At 35.1% G+C, this 19560-nt stretch overlaps 1 protein-coding gene across 1 annotated transcript; it reads right to left on the bottom strand.

Moving 5' to 3' along the window:
* Positions 1-2408: 2408 nt before the first annotated feature.
* On the bottom strand, positions 2409-2861 carry LOC114730843 (uncharacterized). The gene is made up of 2 exons (XM_028918262.1): positions 2683-2861; positions 2409-2598 (listed from the first exon to the last, which is right to left on the bottom strand). The coding sequence occupies exons 1-2, from the start codon at positions 2859-2861 to the stop codon at positions 2409-2411; spliced, it is 369 nt and encodes a 122-aa protein (XP_028774095.1).
* Positions 2862-19560: the final 16699 nt, after the last annotated feature.

Here is a 19560-nt window from a genome sequence, read left to right on the forward strand (position 1 = left end):
AGGGAGAGCAGCCTTAATACTAATCTGTTGCATTACGGCTTTTGTCATGATCAAAAAGGGGCAAAAATATTCGATTCTCATGTTTTGATGATTATGAAACTTGGAGAAGATTGTTTTGCAAAAATAAAAATATAGTCTCGATATAGTCTATGCATTTTCATAAATTGGAAAGTTGAACTTTTATCAAGACATAATTTTGTATAGTCTCATTATTCATTTAATAGAATTAAGAAAAATGAGAATCATATCATACGTGATAAGGATATTCTAACAACCACACTATAAATTCCTAAAATCGAACACTTTTCCTGTATTGAACTTCGCAAACTGTGTATTTTCCTTATTCAACTCTAATCAATCTTCCTTGGACCACAAGAAGTTGTCATCTTATCCTCTTTAGGGCTGAAAGCATGTGGCTGATATTTGCTTTCTTATAAACTAACATATAATCTAATAATACATATAATTATTTTAAAAAAATCATGTAAACTAAGTAATTTGGCAACTAATTTCTTTATTTTTCGAAACTAGTCAGCTAGGTCATATCTTAAGGATGGAAGTTAGCATATTCTACCTTTCTCATGTGTACTTCACTAACCCTATGTGATTGGAATACTAAAGTAACATTAGTGCAAATTCTCTCAGAACAAGATTCCCGATTCCATTAGGAAACCTTGCCTAACACTTTAAAGTAAATTGGCGTAATAATAGATATGGCCTGCGTGGAAAGGAATGAAATTAAAAGGTTTGTTAAAAAGAAACGCTAATGAATAAAGGACAAGCAGAAAGTGGTAATTAATCATGGTGCGTTTCATAATTAATCCCACTACAATTAATCTGTTTCTAATCTATGGATCGGAGATATTCTTTCTGATTTATCTATAATTCGTTCTCAATTATGTTTGTGCACAGGTTGATGATTGCAAAACATAGAGAAGATTGTTTTGCAAAGATGAAAATAAATAGTTAATTGAAAGAATGAGCTAAAGAATCAAATCAGTCTACAAGTGATTGAAGAGCACACAAAGGTCTGTTATATTTGGTCTGAAAATCTTCAACGTGGTTGAGAAATTTATAACAGAGTAAATCAAAAAGGTTTTCAAAAAGAAATGATTTTCATAGAGCCAAGGTCTTCATAACTTAATCTTTTCTGGTTTTAAAATTCATTCTATTTACAATTATGTATTTTTGTGGACAATTAGATCTTGTTCTTGATATTCTCGAAGGTTTGTTGACAGATACTTGGCTGTGTTTATCCACAAGCGCCTTCTTCCCAAAAAAAATATATATATATATATATATATTATTGAGAATCTGTTGCGTTTGTTAACAATCGCCTTGCTCTGTTTTGCTCTGTTGCGCATTTCTTTTACTTTTCAAAAGTGACAAGCATTTCAAATTGAATTTTTTTCACTTTTCACTAAATCTGTTGTTATAGATTGTATTTTTTTTTTAATCAGATCAGTGCCAAGTTGAAAGAAAAACAGGTAACACATGTTCATACCAGATAAGCTTCCAAAATATGAAAATGAGTAGTTGGACATTTCCTTGCTCTGTTCTGTTGTAACAAAGCCGTGCCAACTATTTCGGGTGATGTCGTTTGCCCAGTTTGTTGATAAATCTTCTGCTTTTGGGGTAGTCTGTTACCTATCAAACGCATTAATTACGGGTGTGGTAAACGATACTTTTCCCTGAGCAATAGTTACTTTCTTGTGCCCAACGACTAATAGGAATTTCTACCATAAATAGACTTTTATTGAATGATTTCATCTACCTTTGAACTGCGCATCAACTAATTTGCCTTTAAGTTAACAGTGCTATGTCATAAACACTCAAAATTACCCTTGTTCTTCAATGTGCGTCACATTTACTCATTCTATGAGGTCATATCCTGGTCACCTAGTGATCATTTACTTTCTTAACTTTTGAGAGGCATGCTTATTGGGAGATAGAACGAAGAAAATGGTATATGATGTCCTTAAAGCACGAGCAATACTTTCTTTTAGGCTTAGTTCACTCTCACCTTTCCTATTTTATAACGTGAACGCTGGACTCACCAAGTTTCCTTCCTGATATAATGAAAATCCTTAAGTATCGATTGCACAATGGCCTTTATAAATGATCATTTATATTTATCTATATATGCATCTAAAGACAAAGGTAATGGGTTTGATATTGTATGTTTGTGTAGTGTTGTGTGCAAATACAGTGATGGTGAGGGGTTTGTATAGACCATGAAATGATGATTTGAAGAGATACTTCTTGGAGCAATACATCTTTAATTAAAAGTCAAAACCATATATTAGTTTATGAACCAACATAATTTAAGTAACCAAAGGTTATTTAATATTATTTCCATAAAGAGTTATCTTTTTTTTTTTTTGGTGAAAAGACAGGAGCTAAGCCCATTACATTACATGGCCATTACAAACGGTATAAACCCTCCGGGGAATCTCAGTTCCAGCTAAGTCTTCATCAAGGATCCGCCATATTTCAGGTGGTGGCATGTCCCAGATGGTTCTCGATGAATCTTGTTGTAAACTAAGGTGAGCTAGCTTGTCGGCTGCTTGGTTTCCTTCTCTAGATACATGATTAATCCTGATTTACCAATCCCCTTGCAATAGTTCCTGAATTTCCTTAAAGACATGCATATGTCGTCATCGCTCTTTGTTCTGAACTAACAGGCCCACCACTTGCTTAGAGTCACATTCCACTTCAATTTTCATGAATGCCATGTCTCTGCATAGTTCTGGTCCTACCAAGATACCCCACGCCTCAGCTTCTATCACCTCACAACATGCTAGTTGTGCCAAGAAGCCCTTTAACCACTCTCCACCATCCCCCCTGCTGCTCCTCCGCATCTTACTGTTCCTTCTACCGTGCACATTCTGTCGGTGTTCAATTTACACCATCCTAATTCAGGTGGCTTCCATGAAACCTGTTCAGTCCTTATATCAATTTCATTCATGGTTTCCTTGTCCCACTTGTGATGGTAATTTGCCAAATAGTTGTAGATCTCCTTTTCTGGTTCTCTCAGTAAAATGAATTCTTGGTCATGCAGTTGTAGATTCCGCCATCTCCATATAAACCAGCAACACATTGCCAATTTCTCCGCCCAGCAGATCTCCTCCTTTTTATTGCTTTTGTCGCTAGTGTTCTTTTGCAACCAGTCATGCCATTCATCACCCACGAATTCCACCCTTTTGCTGTAAGGCAGTAGGCTTCTCTATATGGCCATGGCGTATGGACAGTCCCTCAATGCATGAAGCATGGTCTCTGTTTTTACTTTAGCATAAGTCACATGGGTGATTTCCTCCATTCCACTTATTTGTGATCTCTTCCGTGGCTAGTCTTCTATGGAACATCCTCCATTGAAATATTCTAACTTTCTCAGGCACCCTGAGTTTCCAAATCAGTCTTCAGTTGCTTTGATCCATATTACTAGTGTTTCCCTTGACTATCTCATAGGCACTAGCAGTAGAGAATTTTCCATTCTTTTCATTTTTCCACCTATACTGCACCGTGTTCTCTGCAATTTCATTCCTAACCCGTCTAGCCTCCACATTGACCTGGAAGGTATCCCACCTCCTGGCCATTTCCTTCCATAATTGAGAGTCAGCTCCTTTGGCAATTAATCTTTTGCCTGACCTTCTTCCTCTCCCACACTTCCCCATAATCACCTTGACCCATAGCTCCTCTGGGGATGTATGTATTCATTCTCCACAGTAGCTTGGTCAGGAACGCATCATTCATGCCTCTTAAGGACTTTATTCCCATACCTCCTATATCTTTTGGTTGGCACATCTTCTCCCACGCAAGTGCATGCCAGTTCTTCTCCTCCTCCGAATCTCCCCTCACAAACTTTCGCTCCTCTTTTTCTATTTCTTCTATTATACTCTGTGGTAATCTATCATGTTGCATGGGGTATAAGGCCATGGAGCTAGTCACGGCTTTCACCAATGTAATTCTTCCTGCCAACACTAAACTAGCCACCTTCCAACCACTTGGCCTTCTCCGCACTCGGTTAACCACATATCTATACTTCTGTTTACTGCTTCTTGGAAACGCTATATTTGCACCCATGTATCTGCCACTATCCTCCACCTCTTTAAAGCTGCTTCTTTGACATATTGCTCTTTGTCGGTGAAAGAGTTATATCTTTTAGTATGTAAGGTTGCTTTAAAAAAGCAACACAATTTTTCACGTGGTGGTGATTATCATTAACACTACTACAATGAAGACTTTTTACTTCTGTTTTGTATGACTTTTTACTTTTGTTTTGCGGGGAACATGAAAAGAAAGGACATAAAAAGTACCCCCTTTTACTTCTGTTTTAAACAGAAGACGATAATGGTATTATTTACGTCTGTTTTAAATATTAGAATGGTGGAGAGTATATGAGCAGTCAACTGCTTCAAGAGGTAATAGAATAGTGGTCTAGGGATTGATCAAGTTTATGTTTAGTGATAATAGGTTATCAATTTTGACTTTTGCAATTTGTTCTTCTTTTTTGACTAGTTAGTTAATGTGTCAATATATTGATGAAGTTATGATGTTCATATGTCTTGGCTGAAAATATTGACTGGTTCATACTATTCCAACTTGCTGGAAAGTGGCTATTATGGCTATTGTGGCTGTAGGGGAAGTGGTATATATGAAGTGAATTTTTTTTTTAAAAAAAAAGAACACATTCACGTCTGTTTTAGGTAATAGAAGTAAAAAAAAAATCATATTTTTAACCTCTATTTTACACCAAAACAAACGTACATTTATCTCTTAAAGCAGTTGCCGTGCCAAAAGGTCTTGGATGAAGTCAATATCATCAACAGTATATGAGCAGTCATTATCAAAAATTTGTAAATTGACAAATGAACAAATTTAAACATATGAAGAAAATAAAATAAGTAACAATTCAATTTAAAAATTCAACTATTACAAAACTAAAATTATATTTACTTACCTCATTAAATTTTGTAGTACATCCACTCTCAATAATTTCAAACATATAACGGATAATGTAATATCTGCACTCTATTGACCCTCGTTGCTTAGCACACCACAAATCACAAGGAAATGATAATCCAAATTCATATATAAAATAACTGTCATCAATGAAAGAACTTCAATTCAAAGTACTCACACTAGGATAGACCCAAGTTGTTAGGCCATTTTTGTCAGAACGCTTCCCACCGGTTATATAATAAGTCTTTAAAGCCCTATAAGCAAATGAAAGCACAAGTTAAATAATTTATAGTGAAAACAAAATTATTGATCTACATTAAGGTACTTTCGTGTTGAAAACGCCCCTCATCTTAGTGCTTGGATGACGACCCAAGGGATCAAACCAGTAGATGACATTGTCGATTGAACAAGAAACACACAAACTCCAATAACGACTGCATCATAGAGTAAGACTTATATATCAATGGATATCACAATAATTCTTAGCAATTTAAGTATGTATAAATAAATATAATTAAACTACTTGCCCTACAATAATTGGTGCCAAATAACAAGGAATTTAGTGTCTCCAATCATATTGCCCACATATCTGATTCTCCTATCTAGTGGGTTGTACTTCTTCTGAACACTTATAAGGCATAAATATCCATACAAATTTCTCTTCTCCATTGATGACATGCATTTGTTATGGAAAAAGCTATCATTGAATTGAAATAAGATAATTATTAGTATGTGCAAAGTAAGAAATTAGAAGTTTAAGTTAGAAATGAAAAAATAAACTTACATGATTGCTAATTGAACCCATGCTATGTCCAACTACTTCAAACCTTGATATCTTTGTTGTCAAGTCCAAAGAAATTTGATTTTTCTTCACCCACAATCCTTATAGGCATCTTTATATTGACCTTGCTAATTGTTTTATATTCCTCATATAATTGTGCCAAGCAAGGATATCTATTAACATCTTTCTCGTCCTAATGAAACATCAAATAAACATAATAAGTATTATGTTAAAAAAAATTCACACAATATAGCATGACATTTTCTTACCATCACAGGTATTATCTCCTCATCAATAAGGTGTCTAGGCCAAAGAATGAAAGATCCAATTGCCTGACCTAACTTCGCAACTTCAGTAGTTGGGAATGGCACATCCGCACCTGTCTCTCCCTCTCAAACAGTCGTAACTGTAACCCTTACTTGGTCCTCTTGAATTTGTTGGTGATGGATGGTGCTCCCTTGATTGTAGAGGAGAGCGTCAGCAACAACACGCATCCTTGGGACCTCTAAACGAAGACAATAAGGTTGTCCAAAGTCCGGCATGGGACTAATAGGATCATGCTCTCCCAATGCCCCTGGTGGATAACAACTATCTTTAGTGCTAGGAAAGACGGGGGAATCCTAAATGAGAGAAATGCAAGTATTAAATTAAATAAGAAAAACGTTAGTAAAACTCAATATCAATTTAAGTGAAATTGATTACAAACCTGGGGTGTGCATTGTTGTTGAACTGTCCCAATTTGCATGCTAGAGACCATAGATTTCATTTCATCACGAAGCTCAGTCATAAGCTCTTGTTGAAGTGACTAGCATAACTGGGCCTCAATCTTGACCTTTAGCTCATATTGGAGCTCATCACGAACTTGGTCTCGAAGTTTAGCTATCATCTCGTCAGTGGGTTGACTTCGTAGAGAAGCTCGTGAAGTTTGTCCAAAATATTGGGTAAGACCAATTGTCCTCCCTTCTCCGCTAACATGTCCGGGGTGATCAGGCTTCCCAATTGCTGTCACTAAAATGTCCATCCTTCCACTCGAACTAAATGAACCTTTGCTATTTTGCTCTTCAAGTACCTCCTATAACATTTTAAGTATGATAAAAAATTAATGACAAAGTATAAATGAAAATTAATGACAAAGTATAAAAAATATTACCATAAGTTAAAGTTATTTGAATTATACAATTTACAATTGTTTTAGCAATCTCAGCAACTACTGGATTAGTATACCAACCCTTCTTCATCCTTACTTCCTTCCATTTTCTATGACGTGGAGGATGAGGTGGGGTTTGAACAACAATACTAGGATCAGATTTTGTAGCTTCCTGCATCGCCTTCAAGTCATTCTGCATGATCCTCTCCTCAAGCATCTTGTAACCTCTATGAGATAAATAGTGTGGATATAAATTTTTAGCTTGCCTTTCTTTATTCACCACACTTAATTCCTGTGAAAAAGAAAACAAAGTAAATTGAGTAAGTGAAGTAAATTAAATCAAAATTAAATGTTTTATAAGGCAAAACACCTTAAATTTAGGATCATGACGTGACGCCGCAAACCTCCTCCAATCATCTGGATCAAGGAAGGAGTATTTTTCACACAGATCATCATCTTTCTTAGGCCCTTACACATACTGGCTTGTGAGTGTGTGCTTGAAATCTTTCCAGTGCTGACGAACTTGCTGCAACAAATGCTTTTTCATTTGCTCAGTATGAGGGATGTCATGCGTTTGCTGCAAAGAAAAATATATATGTTTAAGTTAAAGATCTCAGTTATAACTATATTTACAAAAAAATAAATCAAATAAAATTAGAAAGTGATATACCAAAATATATTCCCAAATCCTATCTTTCGTTTCCTTAGAAATTCATTCCAATTAGGCCATAGAATGTTAACTTTGCTTTGGGCAACAGAGCCTATATAGCTAATGAATCTATTCTTCTCTTCACCAATTGGATTCATATTGACATCAAAATCCACATGCTTCTTCTGAATACGACCATGACATACTGCTAACTTTGGTAGCCTTGTACTACCTCTAACCTTCCTTCCTTTTGGCTTATTGACATCATCACTGTCACAATCCTCCTCCATATCTCTATCACAATGTAAAACCCTTTACCTCAAAACATTATAAACTCGTCATACAATCACTACTATGGTAGGAAAGGAAAACTGTTAAAATGAACTACCATAGTAGAAAGAAATTTCATAACTTTAGAAATTAACATTCAAACTCAGGTCAAACCCAAACTCCGTTGCATGCAACTAAAATCATTCATTCACATCCACTGGGCCTCCGAGCCTCCGGGCCGGGTAACAAAAGACATCTACAATCAGCCCATCCAATTAGTTTTCAACCATGTATAACAAAGTTCCACAAAGCAATAGAAATAGCCTCCGGCCAACCAAAATAAGGAGATAATATTTTCTCCGGTTTACAATAAGATCAACAATCAAAATATTTCAAAAGGACCCTAAATGTGACAATATATATACTAGCCATACATATACAAAGGCTAGAGGCCTAAAGCTAACCAAGCTCAAGCCTCTGCGTCTCTTCCCGACGGCACTCGCCTAGAACCTTCACCTGAAAACATTGTAAACCACGGGGTGAGACGAAGTCCCAGTAACCAACCTTTCTAATTCAAGGTATTACTAAATAGGTGCTCGTGAGGCGTCAAGTGGGGTAGTTCACAAGTAATATTATAAATTATAGCCACAACAAGTAATGCAAGTGCAATGATGCGGTCCCATCAACCATATTCCTCACTTTGGGGGATTTTCAAGAGCCGAAGCTGGCCTATCCCTCACTATGGGGGACGTAAGGAGCCATAAAAGGCCTATCCCTCACTATGGGGGATGTAAAGAGCCAACCATCATGCATTAATGGAGGCCTTACCACGTGGTAGTAACAATCAAAACTCTCACCAATTCTCAATTCATGCATCATGCTCAAACCGTAATCAAAGAGTAAATGATCATTTCACAATTAACTTCTCTCAGTGGCCTATCTTTCACAAGTTCTAGATTCAATCAATATCAATTTAAACCCCACAAGACGGTTTTACTTTTTCAATATACAACATACACTTTGAACACAGTTGTTACTCGGAGCACAAAACATAAATCCACTCATAATACCACAAAAGCATATACAAAGGATTGAAAAGTGGTTACCTCTCGCCTGAGCAAGGAATAACAACCAACAATACGGCCCGTGCACCCACAAGGCTCATAACCGGTCTACACAAGCACACAAACACACAACCATCATGTATTAGCTTTCAAACTAATAATGTGACCAAAACAACACTTGGGGACACAAAATTCCTAGCTCCAACCAAAACTCTACCCCATTCAAAGGGTATAACCATCAAAATAACACTCCAAAGTCAAAGAAGTCTATTAAAACATCAAGTCCCCTTTTCAAGCATCAATTAGAGTTCAAACCTCAAGGATCCACTTTAGGAATTCAACACCCAAACATCCCATTTGAACAATAGAAGTCTTAACAACATTCTAAACCGATTAAACATCCAATTTAACCCTCCTTAATATAACCCAATTCACAAAACTCAAAATCAACCTCTACATTATCATCCTCAATCACAAACCTCCCATTTCCATAAACCCTAGCTTCAAAAATTCAAAGTTCTTCAAATCCCAGAAAACTACACCGATTAAATACTTAGACTAACCCAAAGCAATCAATTAAACTCAAAACAATCGGTCAAAAACCTCAATTCCATAACAACCAAGAAAACTCTAGGGTTCCACCATAAATCCTCACAAATTCCAAGAAAGAAAGTAGATTAGAGGTTAAAATCACTTACTTAAGGCAATGGATCCTTAGAAATGCCCCCTCCAAGCCAAAATACCAAAACCCTAGCAAAGCCTCTCTCTCTACCTCAGATTTTTCTAATTTTTGCACAACTGAACCCCTCCCGCGACTATATAGATTCGGACTCCTTCGCCGCGGCGAACTAATCCCGAGAGGGATTACTCGCCTGAAAACCCGACTTCACCGTGGTGAATTCCAATCTTCGCCGTGGCGAAAGCTTCCCGAGAGGAAACTCTCGCTCGCCCAGAAAACCTTCGCAGCGGCATACCCCTATCTTCGCCGCGGCGAAACCTTCCCGAGAGGGAAGCCTCGCTCACCTGAACAACTTCGCCGTGGCCAAACCTTCCCAAAAGATAAACACCCCTGGAACTCCCGGTTCGCCACGGCAGCGAACATACCCTGAGTGGGGTATGTTCACCTATTCCTCCAACATACCTCAATTCCAACCCAAACACCAAGATCAACATTTAAATCACTAATCTATCCTCAAAATCAACCAAAAGAGGTTATTAAAACCCGATAAAACTCAAGATGTTACACACAATCCTCCTCCATATTTCTATTAGAATCCTCCTTCATGTGCCTGTTGAAAAACCAAAATTAGATAAATAAGTATATTATAATAAAATGCATTAATATAAATAATATCAAGTACATTGCAATGAAATAAATGAAAGAAAATAACACAAGGTACATTGCAAAATTACATTACTTAATCTGACTTTATGTATTGTCCCATATCCCTTCACAATGATAATCTCTTACAGCATATTCATCATTGTCTACCAATTCTACTTCACTTGGTCTCGGTGGATTTGAAGCAAAAGGTGGTGTCTCATCAAGATTCATGGTTGGATCACTATCCTTCTGGTTTTTACTTTGAAGGACAATAGACAATTTTTTATTTGCTAGATCAGTAACATAAAATACTTGTTTTGCCTGGCTTGTTAAAATGAAGGACTCATCTGCATAACCAAACCTGCCAAGATCAACTAATGTAAATCCAAATTGTTGATCCATTTCAATACTATTATTGTTGACCCATTTACATTTGAAGACAGAAATCTTGAAATTGGTGTAGTTTAGCTCCCATATCTCTTCTATAACTCCATAATAAGCCATAGATGCCAATTTGGGGTTTTTATCTTTCAAACTCAAAAAATGCATTGCTTCAGCAACCACCATTACCCTACTATTCTGCACAGTACTTTTGTTATCTTGAGTTTTTGTGTAGAACGAATATCCATTTATGTCGTATCCACTCCAAGCGATAACTTCAAAACAAGGACCCCAAGCTAACCATTTTATTGTATTAGACACATTGGCCTCTCTCAAAACTTTTTCATTGAACCATGTTATAAATGTTTTGTTATGCTCATTAGCTATCTGCATATCACTTTTCTTTGGGTACTTTTCTTTTAAACTTTTTTTGTGATCATCTAAATACGACTGCACTTCTTTCATATTATTCAATATGTATAAGTACACTTGTAACACTTCTTCATGACCCATACTCTTTACCTTTAGCCCCCTTATTCCTTTACTTGTACCCTTTTCATGCCAATATGGTGTCTTAGCTATAGATAGATATGTTTTGCAAAATTCCATAGCCTCTTCCGCTACATACCTTTCAACAATTGAAGCTTCAGGTCGATAAGGATTCTTAGAAGAATCTTTTAAGACTTTCATGTATCTCTTAAATGGATACATCCATCTTAGAAAAATAGGGCCGCAAAGCCTTATCTCCCTCACTAAATGAATGATCAAATGCACCATGATATCAAAAAATACTGGAGGAAAGTGCATTTCTAGTTGAAACAAAATAACATAACCCTCATTTTCTAATTCATCCAATTTCTCTATGTCAATGACTTTGCTACAAATAGCATTGAAGAAGATACATAATCTAGTTATAGTACTCCTCACATCATCTCTCACTGCCCTCGAATAGCCACTGGTAATAGTTATTGCATCAGTACATGATAATCATGAGACTTCATTCCCACTAACTTCAAATTGTGCATTGAGACAAGCCTTTTCATATTAGAAGAATACTCCTGGGGCACCTTGATGTCATGCAAACACTGACACAAGCTTTTTTTTTTTTTACCTTAGACAATGTGTGGACCGCAAGTTCTGTATAAGCCCGCTTACCACCCTCTCTCAATTGTGGATGTAAGCGCTCTCGTATTCCCATTTCAGCCAGATCAAGTCTTGCGTTAATTCTGTCTTTAGTTTTTCCAAGTATGTGCAAAAGAGTATCGACAAGACTATCACACACATTTTTCTCCACATGCATCACATCAATACTGTGTCTTACATCAAGATTGCGCCAATATGGAAGATAAAAAAAAATAGACCTTTCTTTCATATGTTTTTCTCACTTGCAACTTTTTGAGTCTTACCAAAGATGACATTGATTCTTTCTACTCGTTGGTAAACTTTCTCTCCAGTTAATGCCTTTGGAGCCATGTCATGCTCTGGTGAGCCATTAAAAACCTTTTTCAATCTCCGATATGGGTGGAACCGATCAAGAAACCTCCTGTGACCGAGGTAAATTGTCTTCCTTCTGTGCTTAAGTTGGTGAAAGTATGTGTTTACTTCACATATAGGACATGCTTTATATCCCTTCACACTGTATCCTGATAGATTTCCATATGCAGGAAAGTCATTTATCATTGTAAAGATCATTACACACAACTTAAAGGACTCCTGCTTGTATGCATCAAACACATTCACGCCTTCTTCTCACAACATCTTCAAATCTTCAATTAAAGATGCCAAGTAGATATTATATTGTTTCTTGGTTGTTTCGGTCCTGAATCATCATAGAAAGCATTATGTACTTGCACTTCATACATAACCAGGGAGGTAGGTTGTAAATCACCAACAGTACTGGCCATGCACTATGTGTGCTATTAAGAGTACCGTAAGGGTTGATTTCATCTATACAAAGCCCAAGGCAAAGATTTCTTGGTTCAAGACCAAATTCCGGAAACATTTCATCTATTTTCTGCCATTGAGGAGAATCAGTAGGGTGCCAAAGATAGCTTCCATATGATATTCTCTCATCAAAATACCATCTTAACTTCTTCGCTTCTGTTGCATTAGCAAATAGGCGCTTAAATCGTCGTATTATCGAAAGATACCACAACACCTTCAAAGGTTGCCCTTTACTTGTCTCATCACCATCATAGTTACCAGCACAATCTATGTTCTTTTTCACTTTATATCGTGAAGTTTTACATTTTGGGCACTCACGTAGACCAGCATACTCTTTTCTGTATAATACCCAGTCATTAGGACAAGCATCTATCTTTTCATAGCCCATACCCATCCGAGACAAGATTTTCTTTGCCTCATACACATGATTTGGAAGAACGTTATCAATTGGAAGCATATCACTAATCAATTGAAGCAACTCTGTGAAACTTTTGTCAGTCCACCCATTATTTGCTTTTAAACCGAACAATTTCAATACAGCTATCAATCGTGTATACTTAGAACACCCAAGGTACAAAGGCATCTCTACATCACTCTTCAAGTTATCATTTGCATGTGATCGCACAAAGAACTCTACCCCTACATCACGAATCATATCGCTCATTTTATCATTTACATCATCCATAACTTCCTCTTCTTTGAGTACTAAACTTGTTCTTACTTCACCATGCCATATCCATCTTGTATATCGAAGATTTATACTATCACAAAGCAGTTGATCCCTAATATCATCAATACTTAGTTGACTCTCATTTAAACACTTGACACAAGGGCAAAAATACATTCCGTTATTGCTAGGACCATTCTTTTTAGCAAATTCAATAAATTGTTCTCCTTTGTTCTCATATTCATCACTTGTTCTCAAAGCATTCATCTAATTATGATCCATTCTGTTACTACCTAAGCAATTTTGAACAATTTAATTCCATTCAGCACAGTCCCAATAAACATTAACCAAATTCAAAACTAATGATATCAATTGAATTCGATTCATTCCAATTACAACATAAAACATCTCATAATAACTATATCATCATGCCAATTCCTAAAATTGAAAAAGACATGAAAATTACTTTAACAAGTAGTAGAGATTTTCTATATAACATAAGAAAAATCCAAGGATTATGAGAACAAAGCTTTCCATTGACAACTAATTAATGCATAATAATCTTTTTAATCTTCAAATCCATTATCCAATCAATAAACATCCAATTTTTAAAGCTTCCTTTTGAATGTAGTCAAGATTCTAATTCAATACATATAGGAAAATTCTCATTTGGACATTTTGACGAACACTTTTTATATATTAATTTTCAAACAAGTTAGTTAATAAGGATTTCAAACTTCAAATCCATTACCCAATCAATGTAAACCAATTTCAATCTATCTAAATACAATTTTTTCATTAATAATTTAATGTATACCCAATCCTTAATCTAAATTCAATACATATAGGAAACTATCTAAATGCAATCTCTCTTAGGCATTTTGACAAACATCTTGTATGCATTATTTTTCTAACAAGTATTAACAAGGCTTGAAATCTCTAAATTTTCTACCCAATCAATATATACAAATTTAAAACTATCTAAACACAATTCTTCAATAAAAGTTTAAATAGAAACCTTGGAAACCAACTCAAAATTCCTCAAGTCACACAAATCGACGTACAACATATTAAACCCACAAAACAACCGTTGAATGAACTTACCTTCACTGCAGGTCGAAATTGTTCTGGCTTGCCTTCGAATCAGAGAGTATCACGGCCTTGAGAGAGGAGGAGGACAGTGAGCTGCTGTGCATGTGAACTTCACTGCTTCAACCTTGAGAGAACGACAGTGATGGTAGCTAATGCAACATGAAAATGGTAGCTGATGCAACACGAAAATGGTAGCTGATGCAGAACAACGGCAATGGAGGGAGGGCTAGCTGCAGAATAACAGCCTTGAGAGAGTTGAAATGAGAGGGAGAGTTTCAGAGTAGCTCACGGCTGCTACAGGTAGAAGACGAAAATGAGAGGGAGAGAGCAAAAAATTAGAGTTCTCGTGCACTAGTTGCTGGCTGGTGACGGATATGAAGCTGATGAGGGCAAATTTTTTTTTAAAAACAAGCCACCTTCATATCTGTTTCTCTAAAAACAGACATGAAGTAATGTCTGTTTAAAAAAATAGACATGAGCTCATGTCTGTTTGGGATGAACAAATGTGGCTTCACATCTGGTTTCTCTAAACAGACATGAACTCGTGTATGTTTTTATTAAAGAGACATGAAATCACATCTGTTTTTATTAAACAGACATGAGTTCACATCTATTCTTATTAAACAGACGTTACTTCACGTCTGTTTTGTGTAAATAGACATGAACACTATATATTTCTCCTCTGTTTTTCAGAACAGATATAAATGAGGGAGGTAAATAACACATTTTGTTGTGGTGATTGCTTTATAGGGATGTTTGCAAAAACCAAAGAGAGACAGCCTTGATGACTTTTAGTGTTATAACCCTTTATTTGATTTCTCACATCCACAATGAATGGAATTAACCCTTTATTAATGTCTAATACATGATCTAACCCTATAATCCAACTCCCTACCGACAAGCCTAAAACAAAACGCATAACAGAACCAGAGTTATTTATGACCACATGCAAGATGCAATCCTTTTTAGGCATGGGAGCGCACCACCGTCTTTACTTCTGGATATGGGCGTATCAGAGAATGTCTTTTTTCATTTTTGCTCATTTTTAATTAAATTTAAATTTGAAATTAATATCAATTAACTTTAATAACATTAATGCAGACAAAACTTTTAAATAATATTTATAATCTAAACTCAATCTCCTAAGACTGCTCAATAAAAAAATAAAGGGTTATGATGCAAATTGGTCTTGAAAGTTTATACTCAAAAGTATTGGGCACCGGAATTTTTTTTTAGTTGCGAATTTGTCCCAAAAATTTAAAATTATAGCAATTTTGTCTAATATTGTTAAAACACTAATGCTAATAATTAAACTAGTAATATTAACCTTGAACATTTTTAATGACAGTATGCGTAAACTTGCTATGATTTTAAATTTTTAAAACAAATGCACAAAAAAAAAAGCTTTCTGGCGCCTTCTAAGTGAAAACTTCTGGGTAAAAAATAATTCAAAGTCACTGAAAATTTTATTCATTGATGATTATGGAAAAGCCATTGACATGTTATTTCATCCATCATTTTTTAATCATTTCGACCTTTTAATTCTTTTAAGCAAAAAAAAAAACTGTTTATAAAATTGATATATCTTCGCTACAAGTGACATTTCACTAAAAATGAATGAACGATAATTCATATATAGGCACAGATGTTAATTGAAACTTTAGAAAGTAGAATTTGTGTGTGTGTCAACAACAAACCAATTATTTAAATAAAATTGATACAAATGAATCCCTTTCTAGAATATTGATTGCATGCAATGCATCTTAAACCCAAAACATATTGTAGGCCAATTATCACACATTGCAACTCCTTCCTGCTTAATTACATTGCATCTGAAATCAGGCTCATAAAGAAGTCGTCGTCGTCGTCATCCGTTGTTTCGATTTGTCGTCATGACCGCCGACTGTACAAATACGAGGAAATGATAATCTCAAAGTCAATTTACAATAGTCATTTACCAAGGTAAAGAATATGTCTGAGGAAAACATGCAGCATGTATATATGAAAAGTTTCATTCTCTACTTGTTCCAAAACTTGTATATGTATCAATTTCATACTCCTGAATAGAAAAGCCGGTATATAAATAAGGGGGAATGGGACCTAAGGATCACTAATGGTAAATATTTACTCTTCCGGTCCTAAATATACGACCCGTTTTGTATTGTAAATTACACTATAAAAAGGGTCATATATTTAGGACTAGAGGAGTATTATTCCATCAGTAATTTTGTGTTGTTTAAAAATCTTAAATATTTTTGTTAATTGTAAATTAGTGTTATGTGGACGGTACCACTACTCTAGGCTAAACTTATATCTCAATTTTACATACTGAGAAATGCATTAAACTGTAAATTTTATTACATTTGTTCTTATTAAAGAATGGATATTGAAAAGAAAACATGCTGCACATATTTTCTCTTCACCTATTTCCCTTATTGTATGCAAGGGATACAATTGAAAAAAAATAATTAATTACCGTACAACTGACTCGTATTTGAGGCCAAAATTTTCTCTAACAAGTAAATTACAAGACAAGAGCGGTAAATACTACTGGAAAAATTAAGCAAGTGTTAACCAACGGGGAAAAAAGGGACCAAACTGGCCAGTTTAACCAAAAAACCAGTAAATGGGTGAGTGGTCCTATCTAGTTTGAGTATTGAATCGGCTAGAATTTGAATTAGTATCAAACCGATCAAACCGGGATGAATTGGTGGAAACTGATGTGAATCGGTGAGGATGATTATGTTGCCATTAATCCTATTTTTTCTTATTCGGCTCCTAATAGCTCAATTACTATATAGATTTGAATGAATTTTAATGATGATTTTGATATAAATGATTGTTAATTTTCGTTATTGAGGAATCATAAAGATTAAAATTTTCAATGTTGTTGTACTTTATGACAATTAAACTATAGTTGTATTTTCTTGTTTGTTGCTTTTAATGATTATTACTGTTGTTATATTTTGTTATTTTCAATTAAATTATATTATTTTTAATATGCTCGATTTGACTTATTGAATTTTAAATCACTACCTCAACCAGTTTAGTTTCTAGTCCAGCTTTTTATTTCTTGATAATAACATTTCTAAGTTGTACAATTAAAGAACATCACACCAGTGAAGAAAATAATTAGGAGATTCCCTGGGGGGAGGAAGAGAACAATGTAAAGTCAAATATGGGTAGGTATGGATAGTAATAAATCCGCGTACCAGCATATCCACTTTCAAAGAGCAACAAGTGTGGTTTTGGAAAAGATGGGGCACCCATCAACCCTAAGACGTGTCAAGTTGGGAAGTATGTTTTTGCAGAGGCTTTCCTCATGGATTTCAAGTTTGCAATTAAAAAGTCCCTTTAGTTGAGAGCATCCTTGAATAGTCAGAAATGTTAACTGTGGAAGATGTTGAGTTGAGAGCAGAGACGGGAAGAGCCATTTCAACTTTTTGCATCTAATAACTACTCCTATGGTCCTTAATATAAGACCTAATTATGGAGTTAATTTTAGTCCTAAATATAAGACCTATTTCTTATATCTATAAATCTTTTCTAAATCACCCCTATTAATACTTCCTCAAACATAATCAAGTATGAGAGGGAAGGAGGATATAATAAAGATGATTAAGGTATTTTAGGAAAAACATGTTATATTTATTATAGTTAACTAACTTACCTAACTTTATTAATCTAATCAAATTAGTTAAATATGTCTTATATTAAGTACTAGAGGAGTATAAGATATTGAAGTTGTGGGAAGGAGAAGGAATAAGAGGATGCGTTTAAAAAGTGATGCTCTGATGACATCATTTCCTCCACCTCTTTCATATTCTTCAATGTGTAGACTCTTCAAACATGGTAGACTTCTGATCACAATGCTTGGGAAGATGTACTTCAATTTTCTGCATCTAGTCACAGATAACTTTATAAGATTTTGGAAGATCATGAAAGTAGGACCCTCCTATATGGATATGAGGTTAATTGAATCCCCCAGAGACAAGTGCTCCACTCTTGAAATCAAGATCATCCCTTTTTCTTCATTTACAGAAGCTTGTTCGGTATCTGATGAAATTTGAAAACTTGAATCTTCTGTTAGAACCTGCGGCCACCACAATTTCGATAAAAAAAGAATAAAAATGCGTTCACATTAATTAAATTTTGTAGTACTTTCTTAACTTGGATTTAAAAAAATTAAAAAAAATTGGGAAAAGCGGGGATAAATCCCTCATTAGAAAATTAATTGGCAAACAATCCATAGGATAATAGGTGGCACCAAAAAAGACAAGGTACATAGAAGGGAAGTTAAGTTGCACACAAAAGAAATTAAGTTGCACAAAATGCTTAAATATCATTTACCAATTAATTTCTTAGTGAGGGATTTATCCCCAGTTTTCTCAAAAAAATTTGTAAGCATACCCAACTAACTCTTTACTGGTATACAAATGTTTATATATCTATGTATGATTAAACACTCAATTATTCTTTCATTGTCAACCTTTTTTTGGGGTGAAATTTCATAGTCAAGATTCTGATATGGGTCTACATGAAAATTTAAAAAGAATATCTTCAATAAATATTAAAAAAACATGAAATGAATATATTCAATATTTCATCTGTTATGCTCCAAAATTGAACGAAAATCTAGTTGTGTATGTTCACATTCATCAAGTATTATTTTTACTCTTCATGCCCTTGAAAATCTCTTATGATTTATAAGTTACCTATTTAATTTATACAGCTGCAGCTAGCAAAATGTTATATACGGTTCTAAACCACATATTAGTCATCCATCCAATTTTGAAGACTGTAGTCAACATGAAATAGAATAGAATAATATTTATTCATTCCGATATTGTTCCCAATAGTTGAAGAGCCGATCCCAAACCTGAATCCACAAATTTGAGACAATCCACAAATTTCTTAGCTCTATCCTCCTCAAGCCTGAAAGCACAACTGTCTCGCCGCAGTTGGGATCATCTTCATTACTGTGTCCAAAAATCAACTCTAATTCCTCACAATCAGATATGGTTAGGGAAGTCAATTGTGAAGGCCGTTGTGGACAATAGTGCTCATTGAGAAAACAAACTTCAAATTTTTACTGTGAAAAATTTCTAAGGAATTAAGATATTGGAAGCTCAAAACTTTTGTCGGAACAAGACCTGAGCCGTTGGTCTCTTCTTGCTTATCATTACCAATGATTCGCCACTTGTGTTCAACTCTAGGACTTTGAATATGAAGCTCTCCAGGATTTAGAATAGAAAGTGGAAGATTAAGAGACTCGCTAT

The sequence above is a fragment of the Neltuma alba genome, unplaced genomic scaffold (assembly GCF_004799145.2).
Source record: "Neltuma alba isolate B1F8T4 unplaced genomic scaffold, ASM479914v2 tig00000105_pilon, whole genome shotgun sequence".
NCBI lineage: Eukaryota > Viridiplantae > Streptophyta > Magnoliopsida > Fabales > Fabaceae > Neltuma > Neltuma alba.

Excerpts from the sequence above, each read along its gene's own strand:
- LOC114730843 (XM_028918262.1), bottom strand. The coding sequence starts at position 2,861 with ATGCGGAGGAGCAGCAGGGGGGATGGTGGAGAGTGGTTAAAGGGCTTC. Across the intron at positions 2,599-2,682 it reads TCTAAGCAAGTGGTGGGCCT|GATTAATCATGTATCTAGAG; the intron begins GTTAGTTCAGAA and ends TTGGTAAATCAG.